Here is a 20,105-nt window from a genome sequence, read left to right on the forward strand (position 1 = left end):
ACCTTTCTATTTTACCAGCAGAGACAGTAATGTCCTTCCCTCATGGCAACCATGATACTTTGGGCTCCCACTAAATGTGATGGGCTTTTTTTTCTTTCTTGTGGAGCATTTGCTGCTAGATTTCTCATAAAAAGACTGTGTTTTAATTTCTTTTATAATGAGATAGGTAAATGGGATTTCATTAATCCATTACTTGGCCTTTTATGGCATGGCACTTGTTTATAAGATTATAAAAGAATAATCACCTACTTTGAGAATGCACCCTTCAAAACAAAACAGGTTCTAAATTGCTGAAAAATCTGCTGTTATGTGTGAATCATAATAGGGAAATGTAGCATTTCTTGCTGACAGAAATCCTTTTTGATGCCACAGAGGGGTTTTGTGTTGATAGCTGGAAGTGTTTAATATACAGTAAGATTAACACAGGGAAACCTGACTCCCAGCTTGGCTGAGCTGGTAGGCTCCAGTGAGAAGCATTGCTCTGAGTTTCAGAGGTTTAATCCTACCAAGTAAGGAGATCTCCTGTACAGTGCAGAGGAGGGAGATCTCTTAAAAGTGCAAAAGGAAAAGAAAACCTAAATGCCGCTGATTATGAAAGGTAGATACGTGTGTTAGTCTTTCTCATGCCTTTCTGATCCTTCACTTACCATTCAGTAACAGCTAAAGGTAGAGGCAACACAAGGGCACACACAAGGTGAGCTTAACACTACTTTTAGTGAATAGGATACAGTCCCTGGAAGTTCATTTCAATTACTGAATTACAGGAACTTACAATTCTATTGATGCCAGATAGAGCAAAAATAACACTGAGTGCACTGTATATCTGCAAAAAGTTCCTAACACATTTATTAACTGGTTCTGTGTAGAAACATCAGCTGCATGATTTGGAAGAATGTCAAGGCCCTTACACCTTATGATGCTGTTTATTTTCCCTCCAGGGCTGCAGCGAGCAAGTGCAAGGGCACCTTCTCCATACAGGAGGGACTTTGAAGCCAAGCTGCGCAATTTCTATCGAAAACTTGAAGCCAAAGGGTATGGGCAAGGTCCAGGGAAAATTAAGTAAGTATTAAAATCACTCAGTCTAACAGGACATAACTTTGTCTTTCGTCATTCATAACTCATGAAGACAGGGGTAGGGAGTGTGAAACACCCTGGAGATTGCATTTTTTGAGATAAGATCTTCATATACCCTACAAAAGAGTGACCTTCAAGAGGCTTTTGTGTGGAAGTTTTCCTTCTTAAACATTAGTATTCTCTTACACTCCCATTTCTTGCATATTTAACAGGGATATTCATATTCCTACCTATAATTTCCCAGTAGGAGAATTATCCTTCCAGGCAAACACCCACCAGATATTAACCACAGCTATATCATTGCAATGGCAGGATGACTCCAAATTCTTTGGATCTACATATCAGTAGATATGTATAACTCAGGATATCAGTGTAACTCAGGACCAGAACATGATCCTGTACATGCAGGTTTAACTTTCCATAGTTCTTTGTGTTGATAGCCCTCCTGGATTTGAACTGGATGGATTTCTGCCAGTCTTCATGTGTTTGGGGTTCTCTCTCTTTTGATTGTGGAGTTTCTTTCCATACATCTTGTTAGCTGGCTTTTGAGTCTGTACCAGCTTGTGCTCAGTCTAGTTATCCTACTTTGCCAAAGGCTGTGGGCTGTTTCTAAGGTATTTCCTGGGCATCTGGTTGAATTTATGCCTCAGGTTGGCTTCCTACCAAAGGACATCTGTTGTGGAAAAAATAAAAGTATGAAGCCAAGCAATTTATTCCAGGCAGATGTCATCAGCAAAATGATCTTACAGAGCTGAGGAGTCCTAGCTGGTGGTTGCCTCTTTTGGTGTCCTGCTGACTGGGTCCAAGGAAGACACAAAATATATTTTAGAAGGTCTGTTTTAAAATGTCCATGAACATATGAACAAGAAGGGTTTCTTGCACAGATGGTGTGTAAAAGTACTATTCATTAAGTTGTTGTAGAGATTAGTAAAGGAATGAGAGATGTGTTGTATAAACAGAGGCTGATAACTCCCTTTGCTTCCCCTGCCACAGAAGCAGTATGTGTCTGGACATTCACTGGATTAAATCCAGGAAGTGTTTGGGGCCAATTCCAGAAAGCTGGGACTTCATATACCCAGGAAACTCACAGCCCCCTCTGCCATACAAATTTGTACATATGGGTTGTTGCAGAGAGTGTTATCAGCAGAGCAGTACTTTGAACCTAATGATGGCACTGTGAAGGAATTCACCTTCAAGGCACATAGAAAAGCCAAAGGAAACCCAGAATGGTCAAGTAGCACGGGCACCAGCAGATGCCATTTTATTAAGTTCTCTGGGAACAAATGTCTCTCTTTATAGCTGTTGTTTACCTTCAGCCTCACAAGCTCACACAGGACTCAATCATCAGATCGTTATTTCCTTTGCAGGTTAATTATACGGCGTGACCACTTGCTGGAAGGCACCTTCAACCAGGTAATGGCGTATTCACGCAAGGAGCTCCAGCGGAACAAACTCTACGTCACATTTGTCGGCGAGGAAGGGTAGGGAACCACAGAACGCTCTCAGTTCTGAAGTAGCTGTTATGTTGCAAAACACCAAGTTGACTAAGGCTGAGCCTCTCTTGTTATGTAATGTTTCTTTGGTTTTGTTTTACCTCTGAGTAAGTGATTCATCTTAATTAACTCAAACATTTGTTAAAAATAACAATAACAATAATGTTTTGTTTTCCTATAACACCTTATATCTAGATGTCTCAAAGTGACAGTTTAAGTGGTTAAATCTATTGTCATTTTGTTTGCTGTAGATTTTTTGACAGGCTGGAAGAGAAAACCCAACTCCAGGCCTATATTTACACACTGAATCGGTCTGAGTGCTATAGTTAGAAACCAGATCTTTATCCAGTTTGTTACTCTAACTCTTCACAATAGGTCTGGTTATGCTTTAAAAATTTTTGCTTTGCATGCCAACTAATGTGGATTTGTTATCCACGTTTGTTATATCTGGATTTCTTGTTTTCATCTTTAGTGAGAAACAATGCTGTTTAGTCCTTAAAATTTAATTCCTGCAGTTGGAATCTGAAAGCAGTAGAAGTTTCTTGAGAAGGCCTTTTCTCAGGAAGCTTTCTACAACTCTTAAAAACCCATGAGCCATTTTTGTATGATGAAAGCCAACCCCTGACCTTTTGTTTTCAAATGTAAGCACAACCTTTCAAAGCCACCCTGGCTCACCTCAAGAGCGATGTTGTAATGGAGGCTTAATCCACAAGTTTTCATAATGGAAAGACCATTATGCTTCCAGTATGCCATATGACAAAGGCATGAAATTGCATTTCAGTAGCTTTGCATGTAAAATTTCTTCTTTTTCAAAAACAATGCGTGTAGGATTTCAGTTCCAAAGGTACCAGACAGTACCTGAGGCAACTCTCAACATGTCCAGCAACTGCTGACAATCAGCTCTGAGATGTCATGGCAAGTGAAGGGCTTCTGTCCCTTGTCTCATGACAGGTTATGTACACGTACAGTGGGAAACAGAAGTTTCAAAGAGTCTCAAAGAGAGTCACTCAGTGACCTCAGCATCAGGGTTTTTTCACTCTTACTTTTTATTCTCTATTGATTCAATACTGGGTAGCAGAGGTCATCTTTCACAGCTGATCTTGCCTCTGGCCTGCAAGTAAAGCATAAATGTGTAGCACACTTCAGTTTATGTTTTTGGAATAGCATTCTGGAATGCTAATACTGCCAAAGTCATTTTGTTTTCTGTGTGGCATGGTGTCCTCAGGAGAAATTACAAACCAATTTAATGTGCAAATTCATTCATTCTTCACTGATTCATTTACATCTGAAGATACATTCCTCCAGGGTTTCTGCTGCTTAATGCTAATATACATTCTGCTGGAAGGACTCCAAGATGCCAGTTCCCTACTGAAGAGTTGATGCTGTATGGCCACATGATGCTATATGAGCACAGCTTCCCATCATTCAAAGAAAAAGGCCATTGAAAATGAACTACAAAGGCTTTATGATGAGTTAGTGTGTTGCCCAGAAATGCAATAGCTAATCTCCTGTTGGAGGTTTTTGAACATAGATACCTCTTGTTTGTAGTTCTTTACTTCAGCCATTATCAGGCTTAACCCAGTGCTTTGATGTCCCTAGAACCAGACCTGGTCCATGGCTGGCATTAGTGGGTCATGTGAGTTTGTTGCCATCCTCTTTTACAGGCGTGGCTTTTGTGTCATCACATTATCCTAGAGCTAAAGCTCCTCAAAGAGAGTACTGAATCTCCAGATATAAAACACAGGAGGATGGTCCCATCTACCCTTTGCCATCTTTCTAGTTGCACAAATCAATTATTCAACCCCTTTCCCTTATGCTTCTTTAACTTCATAGTACAGACCATTCTGGTCCAGTTGCAGAGCTATCTACTTACTTTACAATTGTTAAGTAGAAGGAATAGTGTCCACCTCAGAAAATGTTTTAGCACACATGATACATGGCTAGAGATAATTTCTTCATATTGCTATATGTAGGTTTATTTTACATTGAAAAAACCTACTCACCATTATTAGAGAATGATCTGTTTTTAATAAATCCACCACAGTTTTCATTTAATGCATTCAGGAAAAATTTGTAGTCTTGTTTTCCTTTGTTTTCCAAGTTGAGTGTAAAAAATTCAAGGAAAAAAAAGAGATTCTCTATGTAGCAAATTCATACAACAGCAAAGCTCAATTTAAGGTGTACCATATAAAAATAACAAAACTGGAAGGGCTTAGATGGAACAAGCAAAGAATCACCATTCTGTCTTAAGAGACACAATTCTGCTGGGACTTGGTCTTGTTCTTTATGGTTTCTGTAGCTGAAAAAAACATCCTTGGGTCTGGATTTGGGTACATCTTGGTGTAGGAGGGTCAGAGCAATTTCTGCTTTAGCCCAGGCTTTCTGGTCTGTGAACCCAGGTGTTCACAGGCAGTTCAAACCCACTCACTAGAAAGCTACCCCTCTGCTGGCCAGCCAGCTGAGGCAAGGCTGAGCCTTGTACCTCCAGTTTGCTGAGCTTTTTGGAACAAAGGAAAGTAAACTACTTAAGGCGTGTGTCCCAGTTATGATTCCTCCCAGATCAACCTGGATATTGGTGAAGTTTTGGCATTGCAACTTGTTCAGGACTCAGAATCAAGTTTTGAGAGGAGAGATAAATTATGTTAGGAGCACTTGACTACACTGGCCGCTGCACTAAGGCAGCAGCCAATGTAGGCAAACCAGGAAAATCATTCAAATGGTAAGGAGCCTCATTTTGTCTTTTCTACCTTTTTCTTTCCAGGTTGGACTACAGTGGCCCCTCCCGAGAATTCTTTTTCCTTCTGTCTCAGGAGCTCTTCAATCCCTATTATGGGCTGTTTGAGTATTCAGCCAACGACACTTACACTGTACAGATCAGCCCCATGTCTGCCTTCGTTGAAAATCACCTGGAATGGTAAGAACATTTTATGCAGAACTGAACAATTGTTTCAGAGCAATAAAAAAATGGAAAAGCAAAACAAAAGCACCCAGTTTAGACTGGAGTACATACAATATTGCTAATTCTGGGAAGAGGTGGAGAAGTAGGTTGTGAAAAGGAAGAGATGAACTAAACATAAATACAAGAGCAGGCTCTGAAAAAGCAGTTGTGATGAAGTACTACTATTAAAATATCCTGCTGGCATTACTTGGGACTTGATGTTTGTGAACTTCTGTGTGAATATAAAAAGGGCAGGGAGAAGAGCTCTGCTTAATCCAGTCTTCATTTTCTTGGTCCCTTTCTAAGAAGAGCCATCCTGACCTTTCTGTACATCACACAGCATTGTACTTGGAAGCTGTATAATGTTTTCTGAGAGCCACATTGCTGCTCTTTTCCTACCACAGGCCTTTAAAAAGGCCCAATGAAAGCAGTTTCCAGTTTCTTCCCTGACAGAGTGTCCATGCTTACCTGGGGCAAGGCTGGAAGAGTGAGCAGATATTTTAGCTTACTAAGTATGTGTGCAAACAGATGAGTTTCTGATCTTGTTTCTTTATCAAAAGTTCTGAAAGCATATTGTGATGTCCTCATTTTCTCTTTCTGCCTCCAGATCTGTCTGTCTTTGGGAGTTGTTTTCACTTTGGTAGTTTCAGATGTGGTTAAGTGAAGCATAGGCTGCGAGCCCCAGGCATCGCTTGGTCCCTTGTGGGATTTCATTGTGTCAAAGAAGTGCTGCCACATGAGTTTGTTCCTATGATGGTTTTCTTTGTCAATCTCACTGGCTCCTCTCAGGGATACTTTTCTTAAAATGGGAGGCAGACCCCTTTTAAATTGCAAATAATACATGTTCCTCTAGTCTTGTGAACAGATCCTCCTTTGCTTGGTTTACAGCAGGCAGGAGATCAAGAACAGTTGTACTGTCACCTCTGTCAAAGTTGCCCAGGGGAAAAGGAATGTTGCTTGGTTTCTAAATTGTTGGAATTTTTTTTTTGTGTTATCATTTCCAGCAGTGGAGCTAACAATGATCCTTGCTTTAGAGTGTTTCTCTACTGACATTAGCAGGAAGAGAGCAGCTTAATTCTTACAACTTGATCACCTCCCACTGCAATGCTGTTCATTAGACATTATCTGGAGCCTTCCTAGTTTTCCAGAAGAAATAAAGTCTGTCCTATGTCCTATCTTAACAGACAGCATGGATAAACTTCTGGTTTAGGAGGCTGTTATTTGTGGAGATGTATTTTGTCTTCCAGGAAGAGGACCAGCTGGGCAGGTGCAAACCCATGATCATTCTGCCCACATTGTGACAAAGCTTTTTCATAGCCTCCTGTATATCCAGAGGTGATGTTGCCACGTTATCTCAGCAGCAGGTGAAACATGCCCTTGGCTTTTATGTGTTATAAACACTGTCCTTGCAAAGAGTTGCAATTTTCTTAAGTGATAAATCCTACTGCAAAACATATATGTTGTTCTTGATCCCCTTCATTTTGTTCCTCAGTGCCTTGGGACATTTCAGCATGAAAGAGGCATGTTTATAAAGGTGTCCTGGGTATACAGGACAGCAGAAAGATACCCAATATGATTTTCCTGTAGCAGTTAGCATTTAACTCAAAAATCAGCAGCAGTTAGAGACATAGGCTGTTTCTCCAACTGCACATATCAATCCAGCTTCTTGCATGCAGAATGTTATTTGTCCTTCAGACATTTTTGTTTTCCTATTTTTAAGAAAGATAAATTTGGCCTCGGCCTGCAGAAGGAAATAAATGCCATGAATGAAGAGGTTTGCACGTGCATTATTGTAAATAGGGCAAGATTGCGTAACCCAAGGGAAAGATAAACAATGCAGTCAGTGCTTGGAAATACTTCATGAACCTGTTATGGGAGTAATTGCCTGAGACCAGCAGTTTATAATTAGCCTGATAGGTTTCATGATTGGCTTATAGATATCTAGACATTCTAAATGTTTTTATACTGTGTGACTGATCTCAGCTATTCATGTGTAATCTTAGAGTCCTGTATTCAGAATTCTGTGCAGCCAGCAAAGACAGGAATTGGACCAACCTTTTTGAAACTGAGTTCAATTCTCCCATTAAGGCTTTACAAGCTAACTTCTGTGAGGACTCTGTACGAACTGCCTTGTTGCTTTGTTCCTGAGGAATGAGGTTTTCTGATGTTCCCAGGCTTTCTTCATTCTCATCAAAGTCAGAGCTAGAACTTCTGTTTCTCAGATTTACTTGTTGATAAGATTCCAGCAGAGCCTCCTCCCTGTCACATGCCAGAAACAGATATCACTTTCCTGTTCTCAAATCTGTTATGAAGCACCAGCTAACATAGATGAATCAGTCTGAGAGTTCCAGGGTCTCAGGTAATTAATATTCATAGTCTTTTCTAACCTTGAAGTCTGATGTGAGTCATGAAAACTGCACAACCACAATTGGTTTAGATTTGCAGATTTCTTCAACTGTATGCTTTTTGGTGCTATGGGGCTTGTTATTTATGTGAAATCTACCCTTGACTTGTTTTTCTCTATAGTACTTCTGCAAGACCTCTCCAGACAAAGATCTATTAAGAAACAGAGCTAGAAATAAAATGCGCTCAAAATTATTTTACATTTTCTCTTTCTTAAGTGAACAGCGGTGAATTTGAGATAAATACAACAAAATGAAAAAATGTGAAGTTTTATTCACATTGGCAGAATGGAGAAATACATTGCTCTTTTTCCCCAGCCTAAAAGTTACAGTTCTGCCCCTTTTAGTGGCTTATTTAATGCTTTGCTCTTTGTACAAACAGCATTCTGAGTCCAAAATGAGCACATCAAAGCACAGACTAGTTGTATATATGCCAAGTTAAGAAAGAGACATAATGACTGGAAAATATTTCTCATTTATGGAGAAACTGAGATTTAACACCTTTCCTGCAAGCTTCCATTGAATAAGACTTTTTCCTTCAGTTAACATATGTGCATACTGAACACACAAAATATAAGATATCACACATTTTTAAAGTTAAAATATTTTAAATCCCCCTCTATCTGAAAGGAAAGATATAACTCCTAGACCAAAGAAGTTTGATGATACGTATTTTTATCTGCATGCTGTAGAGTGTACCTGAAGCTCATAGCCAGAAAAGCTTCTTTTAATCTGTGCCAGTAATGAGCCATTCTATCTGATCTAGGTAAATGTGTCTAGCTTTTTGCCTAGATATTTGAAAACATCTTCTGAAATACACCCCCACTTCGCCCTTTTCCACATAAGTGGACAAAATGTGGAACAGAAGAAAAAAAATGTGAAAATAAGCCCAGTCTCTGCATAAAAGGCCAAATGGCCTAGACAGAAAAAAATCATTCACAGACATTCATTTGGAGATCTGAGGGATCTTAACTTGAAACATCTTTTTTCTGTGTTTTCATTGTGAATTAGTGACAGCATGGGTTTTTGTAATAGTAAGCATTTGTGGACCTTGCTGTGACATTTATGCAGCCAGAGAGCAGCACCCCAGTGCTACAGTTATCTTAGAGGTATTTACAGCTTGGTAATCATACTTAGCATTTTGTATCCATCTCAGAGAAGCCCTATTGTGTTTTGTTTGTTTTTATTTTTATGAAAATTAATGCATTTGTTTCTCAGAACCTTTAGAAAGTTGAAGACCTGTGAGTAAAATATTTTTGTTCAGAATCCTACTGAAGACCGCAGACATGATACAATCAGACCCAGTGCTAACGTCTCCAGAAGTTAAAGTTGTAGATTATTGCTGGCCACGTTGTCCTGATGAATTCTATAACTTGATGCTTATATAGAACTGCTTTGGGGCAGGACTTTCTTCATTCATTTCCCATAATGAATTTTCTTTCTTCTCTCCAGTCCCCCTTCTCATATTCTTGTCTGTGCCACTGAGCAGAGTCAGACAGAAGACTTGCATGTCTACCTGCATCTCATTCTGCAGGCAGATGGAAGCCTGGTGCACCCATTCTCCATGCAGACAAGATCTTGCTTTCCCTGTGCTCCAAGTCAGCTGACATGTTCACTGCAACTGGTTGAGCTGAACAAATACATGCTGTCTCCCATCTGAGAGGGAGGGCTGATGCTTCAGGCATGGCACTGCCTGTGTTGCTTTTACGTGTTCTGGCACACGGGCAAAGGCAGCTCCCTTTGCCTACATGATACTGTGGGGGCATAGCACCAGCCAACCTCTGAGCGGCCCTTTTATTTATTTTGTGTAAATGAGAAACCACATAACCAGCACTATCCATCTCTAGCGTGCCAGAGAATGCAGGGTGTTGGTTTTTTCCTTTTTTTGTTATAATAAACCCAAAGAGAGCTGAGAATGTTGCAGCTTCAGCTGTCTTTTCTCCTTAGAGAGCTTGGTTGGTTTTCTTACCCCGGTTTCCTTATGAGTTGTGCCTTGTGCAATTGCCCTGCCTATCCATCAGACAGATTCCTAATCAGTTTAAGACCTGTCTAGCAGGAAGGTAAACGTCTTGGAGATAATAATTTCCTAAAAGCTTTGTCAAACTTGTGTCTGTGTAAAGGACAGATCCGCGGAAGAGTGGCTCAGAGAGGCAGGAGGAGAGCTCAGCAGGGATCTGTGCTGGCTGTCCTCACAGCTGGCCAGGCAGCATGAGTGAGCCAACAGGTCCCTCCCAGGCACAGGCTGCAAACCAGCCACATCATCTTGCTCAGTAGCCTGGGGATGTGAGGCAGAGCTGTGCAAACTCAGGGGAGACAGAAGGGAGAAACTGGAGATACTCCAATCTGGGAAGTGCAGAAATGCATCGGAGGAGCTGGGAGCTACTGCAGTGTGGTAATGTAGGGCCATCAGAGACAGATCTATAGGAAACAAACCTCCATTATCCTTCTACACAGAGATTGAATTATTTCAATTAAAGAGTTTTTAAAGAAAGTGACAAACTGCCTTATGACCTACTGGGTTGTATTCTGATGCAGCCCAGCTCATAGGATGGATTTAGACACACTCCGTGGCTCTTTATAGAAACAGTGGAGAAATGTAGTCACAGCATCTAAGCAGGAGGTCTGGAAACAGCCATTACTCCTCTCCACTGACTGAAGGGAGCTCTTGGGAATATGTGGTCTGAATTACTCATGAATCTCTCTGACTTTTCAGCTGTTGTGGCAGGCAACCTACATATGGCCCAATACCTGTTTAGTCAGGGAGTCAGAAACACTGAATTTGGTTTTGCGCTTAAAAGGGCCACTTGTGTGGGTCTGCATTTGGGGGAGGAATTAATTTAGGAGACCAATTTTGCAGCTGTCTTGAAAGGGCTTGTTTATGCTAAACACTGAAAAATCATCCCCTTAAAAATCAGATAAAGCACCCCAGAGTGAGGCATCAGGCTACATCCAGTTGTTTTTGAAATTAGACGATTGCCTGTTTGCCTCAGTTTCCATCTGAAGAGATTTCCTAGTATGTAATCAACTTGAATTCCGTTTGATGTACAGTACTGCTTGGAACTGCTTTGAAATTTTCAGATGAAAGGCACATAGAAAACCAAAGCATTTAATGTTATGTTACACTATAAATTTTAATTACTAGCAATATCTTATTTTAAATAAATTATGTCTGCATGAGAAATTTTCAAGCACTATTGTAAATCTTCTGGACAAGAATGATATTAAAATAAATGTGCAGCTAAAATAATTTATAAGGCCTTTTCACTGTGTGAAAAGGGTATGTTACTGAAATTCCTTCTTGCTGCTGTACTGTGATCTCTCTCAATTCCTCCTGTACTTAAGTAAACTTTGATTTTCCTATTAAGTTTGATGTATGACTGTATCACATAGAGCCTGCCTCAACAGCTGGTTAATTATTTATTAAGGGTCAGGAGGAATTGGAAGATTAAAGGCAGACCAAAACTGAAGGAGAAAAAAACATTCTTCCTAACTGAGCTCGTACAGCAACCATTTTTTCTTTTAAAAAATGTTCTGCTTTATATTTACCTTACTCTTGACTTTCTGTGTCTTACTAGAGAATTTTTTCCAAGCTCTTTTGAGGATCAGATTGGCGTTGCTTTATGAGTTGAAAGAAGAGATGTCTCACAGTCTCTACCCCTTTTCCCTTCCCTGAGTCTCATAGTCTCTCTAGCACTTCTTCCAAATTAGTGTTTGGTTTGAGGGAAAGGCGGCTGTTCTGTTTTGTTCTGTATTTACAAAAGTCATATTTATGGGTTTTTCCCTTGCTTTGGGCCATTTAGTCTTTGGCAACACTGCCGATTAAATCTGCCCATAGTAGGGAGGTTTCACATGAAAATCTCTGTAGTGTCTGCACCTTGCATGTGGCAGAGGACAGAAGGGTAGGATCCATGCTGTCCCCAAGCATGGATCAGGGTGGTCATGGGAGCAGCAGGATGGGCAGTGATTGTCTGTGTATTGGTAGTGGCAGAAAACCTCCAGGGAGTGATGAATGTTGTCTTATCTCCTCTTCCAGCCACACTGGAAGGGCAAGGCTAAGCTGTCACTATGAAGTATTGCCCAGTCATCATCCCCCTCCTTACTTCTCACTGCATTTTATTCAGACTTCCGTAAGGTAAAGAAAATTCAGCTAAAGCAGGTGCAGAAATCCCCAAGATAACCTTATTTTGTAAGTAACACAATTCATGCATCGAAAGAAAGACTGCTTGTAGAGCAATATTGTTTTCAGTAAATCACCCAAGTTCATTTTTGGGTATTTTTGAGTAGCATAGGCATTTCTGTTTCTGTAGGCCTCTCCCTGGGATGTTTTGAAAGTTAGAAATTTCATTTGTTCATTGAAAATTATTCTTAGTTTCGGTGTTACCTTAGTGTTACATTGAATTCCAGAAAAGGGGAATATTAAAGATTTAACTTTATCTGATATGAATGTTTTTAAAGGGAGAAAGGGAATGTTTGTCAGTTTTTCCCAACTTGGAATAGGAACATTTTTCAAAATTCTAATAAAATTATGGAGGATGAGAAAAATCCTAAGCTGTTCACCCTCTATGAGAAAAGTTCATGTGATAGCAAGAATCAATGCTTACTTCAATAAGCCACAAGATACTGAATGCATACTTCTGTATGCATTCAGTATCTTGTGGCTTATTGAAGTAAGCTTTTTACACTGTGACTTATGACTTCCATTCCAGAAAATGGCATACTAGAAACTGGAATTATTCAATTGTGTTGGAAAGATTTGTAAAGAAAAGTAAAAAAATTTTGTTAGGCTTCAGAAATGCAAAGGTTCTGCTATTCTGCATGTTCCCAGAAGAGGGTCAGAGTGGTTAGTTTGCAGTGGTATTAATAAAAGCTGGAAGTATTCAATGATTTGCAAAACAAGACCTACAGTAGACTACCAAGCAATTAAAATAGCATGTCTGAATATCAGCACACATATTTCTGACTTTACTCAATTGATAATCCTCATCCTGAGAGACAGGGATCATGAGCCGAGTTGCAGCACAATGCAAACTCAAGTGTGTGGCTTTGGACAGGGCTGGTAAGTCCAGAGGGCTCTGCACTGCCCGTGAGCTGTTTGCACTTAGCTCAAGGATATCTACATCACCCCTCATCACATGGAGTAAACATTCCTGGGTGCTTACGAGGATTTTATGATGAGCAGTCTCTCTCATGCTTAAATTCCCCAGACAGGCTGGAAAGGATGTGCCTCCTTTGAGAATAAGTCAGTTATTGTGGCTGCAGTGTTTGCAGTTAGCCATTGAAGGAAAATGTGCAGTCATTGAGCTTGTGTTTTTATGACTCTCTTGTCTAGCAGATGACTAAATCTGTGGATTTCCCTGTTGCTTGACTAGTTTGTTTCAACACATGGCTAAGCTATGGAAAACAAACATAAGTCGTGCAATGTCTGAAACTTCACCAATTCATAGGTTTGCAAAGTCCCCACCAAAAACTCTTTGCAAGTCTTTAACGGAGAAATCAAAGTCTTTGATGAAAATGTTCTTTTGCTTGTTTGAAATGAAACAACTCATAAGCATCAGACTGAACTGATCTACAAGGAACTGATGATAAACTGATAAACATATAAAATGCCAAATAGACTCAAAAACTAAAATGGAGCAGGGACTCAGAGGACTGTGATTCCATTGCTGTCTCTATCACTTGTTTTCTGGATACCTTCAGATAAGTTATTCTACTTTTGTATTTAAGTTTTGTCAATTTTCACATGAAATATTGGCACTGATCTCCTCTGGAAGCTGATCTCTCTGCTTTGAGATTTGCCAGTCAGCAATAAAGTCTAGGATTTGAGAACCACAAAATGTAGAGGTTTGTTGTCTGCTAGCCAGTAGTTCATATCTCAGGCTGTATCTCCTCCGTGGCTGCTGGGCAGAGGAGTGTTTGCCAAGAGTCTCCCAGGCCAGTGTGCCTTATCCCTTGTACCAGCAAAAGAAGGTAAAGGCAACCTGTTTGCTGATGGAGGTTAGTCATGCTCGTGCTGCTGTGTTCTGGCAGGGGTTCTCCCAGAGGAGCATGACTGTACATCATGGTCATGAGGCTGAGAGATGGCTCTGCAAGCAGAGATGGCCACTTCAGCACCTGCCACACTCCTCCTCCAAACCCCTGCATTCGTGGAACTTGTTACTGGTAGAATGATACCTAGCATAGATTTCTTTTTACAGAGAGAGACCATGTTCATTTTTTTATCTCCTTACTAGTTTAAAGGCAGACCTGGAAATCAGCTCTCCGTTTCCACCACATGGTGTCTGGTGCTCAGGCTGGTGTGCCTGCAATGGCTCCATGCAGAGGAATTCCTGTACCTGCAGTAAGAACTTCTGGCACAGTTCAGCTGATGTGCAAGAAGCCAGTTCCAGCCACTCCAGTGTGGGGCTTCCTGACTTGGCTGCAGTGCTGAGCAAATGCAGCTGGAACCCTTTTTCCATGTGAGCATTTATCTGGAGCTACTATGTGGAGGAAAGGAAACATTTGGTAGATTGTGTTGAAGAGAAACCCAAGGGGATTTTATTAATTTTCCATATCTACATTATCTTTGCCTCTCAATTTTCTGGATAAAGCAGAATAGCGTGCAACTTTTGCCATAAATTCGTGCTTTCTTCTCCATGACACAATTGGTCTTTTAACCTTTTCTGTCAATTCTTTTGTGGTGGATATAGCCAGGATATAAGAAAGATGAAAAGATATTTTGAGTGAACAAATGGCTAGGTTAGGGACAAGGAAAAGACTTGAAGGATCTGATTAGGTTAAATAAAGAAGCAATAAGGTTTGGATTATATCTTTGTTTTTCAGTTGCTGGTAATTTAGCCTTCAGGAATGGTTTGAGGTTTAGTTGCTAATTTAGGATTCATGAGCTCCAGAGATTTAGAAGGCCATGGATAGTTCACATTTCCATCACATGTAGGCAATAGTTCTTTTTCATGTGGCTGCTCCTTGGTACTGAGAAACAGAAACATGTTCTACTTGCGGATAGATCCAGAAAATAGAAGTAGGACTTACTGAAGTGCCAGTATCGTACTGACCTTTTGCAGCAGAAAATATATACACAAATTAGCAATAAAATGAGAGATTGGCTCACATAAAGTTACGCATCATATGAAATTCCGGTGCCCACTGCAAGTAAAAATATCTTAAGAATAGCTTTTTTTTAGTCTAAAGAAAATTATCTGTTCAAGATTTGAAAGATAAAGGAATTTTATTTGTACCAAGTTGCTTTTCTTTCTGAAAATCATTTTTCATCCTTTTTCTTTTCTTATTTAATTTCAGTTCTTGGGTGATGCACCTATATTTCCCACCCTCTCTGGGCACTCTCTTTGTATTTTATGACACTATACAAACAGGTCTGCTGGACTGTTCCACTTTACAGCAGGGGCTACTTAAGAGAAGCTAATGCTTTCATAACTGAGTGTAACAAATTTCCTTGAAAATATCAATGAAACTCCTAAGTTTTATAGGCATAATAAGCAGACAGGATTATCAAAGAGAGGCTCATGGAATATGCTTCTTGATCTTTTGATGCTTGAATGAAATGCCTTGGCTCTGAGTAGAATGTATCCTCTATTAAATCCCAGTCACATTTGCTGGGGCAGCAGGAATCAATCCCAGTAGATTCTTAACTATTTAAAATTCATCAGTTTCCAGGCTGGAAATCTGCACACACAGTTGCTCCATGTCAGTAGTCCTAAATGTTTTCTTTAAATTTTAATTGAAAAATGGATTGAAAAATGAAGCTTACCTGACAGAATTTTCTGTGGTTTCACAGTGAGGAAATATGAGTTTCCCCTTACAAATTCAGTAACTGTCTGAAAACGTGGAATGAATTTTGACCATATATGAGATAAGATCAATTTCAGTATTTAGAACTCAATGCACAGGAGGTAAAACCAAAACCTGGTTGGGGTGAGTCATTACCATTCCTTCAAAAGAAGCATGTAGGGATCTGGAGTAAGTTCTCGTGTGGGATGTCAGTGTGGTTAGATACCAGAGTCAGTGCGGCATTGGGAGGTGCTGTGCAAATGTGACCCAACACTTTATCTTGGTCTCTCTAAGGATTCTTTGTATTAGAGACAGATATAAGAAAAGGAGATGAGCCGACAGTACTCCTGTTACTCCTTACATCGGAATTCTCCTCTATGACTAATTTAGGAGTTATTTTACCTTTTCTCTTTAATGTGCTGAGACTTCATGAACTTCTGTCTCCAGCCTTTGTAAGAGCCATTCCTTTCATATTAATGACACATGAGGTCATCAGATTCCTGAACTGAAGAGGCATGGTGCTGGAATGCCACAGCATCCACCTCTGAACCTGCAGACACACTGAGCACATTTGCCACGAGGCCAAATGACACAGTGGCAAAGAGGAGTCTGCAGAGTTTGCAGATGCAAGTCAGATAAAGAGAACACGTGAGCTGTCCCAGCCTGCCTGGCTCAACCTTCCTGACAAAAGAATGCTTCATGTCATCCCATTAGTCCCTTCAAATGTTCTTTCATTTGAGTGAGTAGGGGTTAAATATGCACACCAAATTAAAGAAAGGCATTTGTTGATGAAGGCTGATAGATAGAGGTGTGGATTTGATCCATTGACAAGGTTTTGTAGAGGTGACCTGATCTTCTGCTAGATCATTTCTCTGTAGGTGTAGCTCATGTAGGACATGTTGGCCATGTCCTGCACTGAGCCAACAGAAGGATGTGTACTGCCAACATCTAAACACATACCTCTGGAGCATATGCCTGACACACTGCCAGTATTGCTTAAAATTCTTAATGTATGAACCCAGGCAGAGTTGCTGTAACCATCTAGCTGGTCAACTCTTTTTGCAAAATATATACTCTTATCACTTTCATGCATTAAAAGAAGTTCTTTGTTTATAAAGTGCTAGAGCTGGTGATAACAACAAAATTCAGAAATCATAAACTCAGTACATTTTCCTCTGTATGTTGTGTCCCCCACTCATATCAAAAGATTGCAAATCACTAGAGTATAAGAATTGATTTTTAATTCCTTTAATCAGCAGTTTCTGGCCTTCAGGTTGTTCAGTAGTGTCTTCATAACAATGGCAGTTTTAACAGTGTTTTAAAAAAAGCTGTACTACAATCTCTTGAATCCATGATGCCCAATTTCCTACAAATTTTTGTTTTGTGACTGAATTCTCTGTTGTCTAATAAGATGCATGTTCAAGGTGAAGTATTTCCCATGATTGTGCCTTTCTAAATATTTTCCTCTTGTTAGAGTCTCTGGTATCTAATAACGATCAAGATTAGTTCCAGTCTCTCCCACTGTGAAAGGACTAATAGGCTCTCCAGGTGGATCCACCTGACAAATATCATTCTTCCTCAGAAGAGCTGCCAAGGACAGAAACCTTGGACCACAGTGTAGCCTCATTTGTTCAGCTTGTCTTTCAGGTGGCCAAAAGTTCATCTGCATGATTAAACAGTCAAGAGTTTCAAAACTGGTGCAACAGAATGTGTAAATTTCACTTACAGAAAGCAAGTCTTGTGAAAGTGACATTTTCAAATTTTATGTGAACCATGCTATATTTATATCTCTCAAGTCCCACTATGAATATTTTTTCACAAGCTACTGCATCAAGAAGGGCACACTTAAATGCAGCTGATGTATTTGAGCAATATAAGGTTTGCAGATTTTCAATCTTTTTAATCTCATCAGGTACTTCCTTTTTTTAGGATTTGAAGTTTCTTCTATCATACCTAATTTAGCCCACAAGGCATGGTTCCCAAAGCATTCCCAATAGAATTATAAAGACTGCTCTTCCTCTGTTCACACAGATTACAATCTCTTCAAGGTACATCATTATCCATCTGAATCCAAGGAAAAACTGTCATATAAAGTAGAGCTCCATTCATTGAACCAGTTAAGAGGGAGCCCTGTACCAAATTGTGGGTCATTGTGGGTCCTGCCTTGCTCTGGTGCTGTATGATAAGGACCAGAGTACATTAAATCTCCTGTGACTCAGCTGCAGTGGGAGGAATATTTATTGCCTAGTTGCTGCTACAGCGTATGGATTTGTCTCTCCCTGAGCACACAGATAAGTATTCACAGTTCCATCGAGGGGAGTGAGCCTGTTATTTTGCAATGGGCTGTTGTGGCTGCTTCAGGGGCACCTGAAGCCTCCAGAAGGAAAAGGAATTAGCTGGGTAGAGTGGAAATTTCTGCAAATGGGTCAAAAAGTAGTGCTGTTAAAAGCCAGAAAACAGGTGCACACAATGTCCTTTTTGAGTGGACGAACAGTGTCAATAGGCAGTCAAACCAGAGCAGCTCCACTGCTCATTAATTCTGTCTCTCGTTCCACCATTTCCTGTTCATTAACTCCCTCCTGCACTTACCCTCTCTCTGGAGCACATTACTCAGACTCAATCATTGTCTCCAAAAGGGAAGGGTGTTGAAAGAAAAGGCCAGAGCAAGACCCTGCATTCCCCACCTCTCCCAAACTAGCTTTTCTGCTAGAAAGAAACCAAACAAGTATTTTACACTTCCTTGGAAAGATAAATGTAATTCAGGCTTAAGGAAGGTATGTGCCCTCGAGCCAGGATTTACCTTTGTGCTGCTTATTCTGTCAAGAAAACTTGTTTTGTTCTGAAAGGACTGTTTTACCCACCTCTAAATCTTACGTGCTCTAAATCTTTTAGGAAGAAATAAACACAAGAGTCTGGCTTTGTTTTAACTGGCTTTTTTAAGGAGCGCAATTTGTTTCTTCTTGCTTTTTTGTAAGTTTTGATACATTTTAAGTGGGACTGCTATGCTTGTCTGAGTGTAGTGGTAGCTTGATGAACTGAATGGAGCCACACACAGATAAATTGTATGTTTGTCCCCTGAGAAAGACAGCAAATGCCTCCTGTTGATAGGTATCTGCTGGTTTACCGTGGTCAATGTTTCTCAGTGCTGGACCAGAGAAGTGTTATGTCTGGTCCCAGGCCCTGTCCAGAACGGACAAGAGGCCAGAGAACCTTCTGCTACACCATTCTTCAGAAGAGAGTATAAGTATAGCAAGTCTCTGCCGAGATACCAAAGCTCTATGCAGGGGCAGAAGGGTCTATGAGCTGGGGAGCTGACATGCCTTGACCACACAGCACCATATTTTTCTGGGGAGATACAGAGCTGCCAGGGAATAGGGTCTACACAGCTTTTTTATCCATTGTATTAATAGGCACCAGCAGTGACAACATTTTGCTAATTTCGTCTCATTTATCCCACCTGTTCTTAGGCTGGTGCACCAGGCTTGGACCTTTCACACAGAAATGCTGCCCATGGCTTTGGGATGGTTTGATGCAGTTCTGCCACAAGGCACTGATTCAAATCAGACTCTCCATTACCGCCCCTGTAACATGTGCCCCTAGCTGTAAACACCTTGGTGTAGGTGCACTTTGCAGGAATGCCCTCAAAGCCATGCAGAAGCGAAACAAGCAGCAAGGAGAAGAGGAACCCTGTTCACACATCATGCAGTTTCTTAGGAGAAGCCACATTCCCAAATCTTTCCTGGCAGTTCACTTTCAGCTTTATTCCCGGTGGCTCCTGCCTGCCCAGTCCCCTACAGCGGAGTAGCTGTGGGGTAAGCACTGTGGTGAGGAACACCCCCAGCATTTGCATTCAGTGCTCACTTTCAAAATGCACTGGGATGAATGGGGGTGAAAAACAAAACCAGAAAAGCTGACATGCGTTGTTTAGGACAAACTGACCTGATTATGGATCCTAAAGGTGCTATAAAACTGACAGATTACAGGCTCAGCATTTCTGGGATTTGAGCTGTCTGGCTTCCACTGTGCTTTCATTGTATCAGCTCCCCCTCATTTCCTTGCCTTTTGCTGGAAGCACTGCACTGGAGCACAAGTGAAGTGAAGCAGGCCCTAACTAGACCCAACAGCTGCCCTTTGTTGCTGCTGTGGAAACAGCTGTAAGGGGGTAATATAATCATTCTTCTGTGGCCACTCAGCTGCATATCATAAGCACCTTTCTCAGATTCAGGGGACCTGGAGGCAGCTCCTGTGGTGGTGTAAATGCTAATTGGGCCCACAGCAGGCTCTTTTGTGCCCCATTTGACATACTAAGCACTTGTTGTTCTGTCCCATGAGCACAGAGTTGATTGAACAGATATTCTTTGCCACATTTATTACAATCAGACTCGTGTTTCATTCATGTGCAGGAGAGGTCTGTGC

The 20,105-nt window shown here is 40.7% G+C and overlaps 1 protein-coding gene across 6 annotated transcripts in view; it reads left to right on the top strand.

The window, feature by feature from the left end:
* Window positions 1-20,105, top strand: part of HECW1 (HECT, C2 and WW domain containing E3 ubiquitin protein ligase 1) — a 249,286-nt gene that overhangs the window by 212,325 nt on the left and 16,856 nt on the right. For all 6 annotated transcript variants that reach the window (XM_039714992.1, XM_039714993.1, XM_039714991.1 and 3 more), the window contains 3 exons: window positions 939-1,059; window positions 2,442-2,555; window positions 5,329-5,481. In XM_039714992.1, the coding sequence (XP_039570926.1) occupies window positions 939-1,059; window positions 2,442-2,555; window positions 5,329-5,481 (388 nt within the window). The remainder of the gene's footprint in view (window positions 1-938; window positions 1,060-2,441; window positions 2,556-5,328; window positions 5,482-20,105) is intronic.

This window comes from Passer montanus, unplaced genomic scaffold (assembly GCF_014805655.1).
Source record: "Passer montanus isolate IOZ18808 unplaced genomic scaffold, ASM1480565v1 scaffold32, whole genome shotgun sequence".
Lineage (NCBI taxonomy): Eukaryota > Metazoa > Chordata > Aves > Passeriformes > Passeridae > Passer > Passer montanus.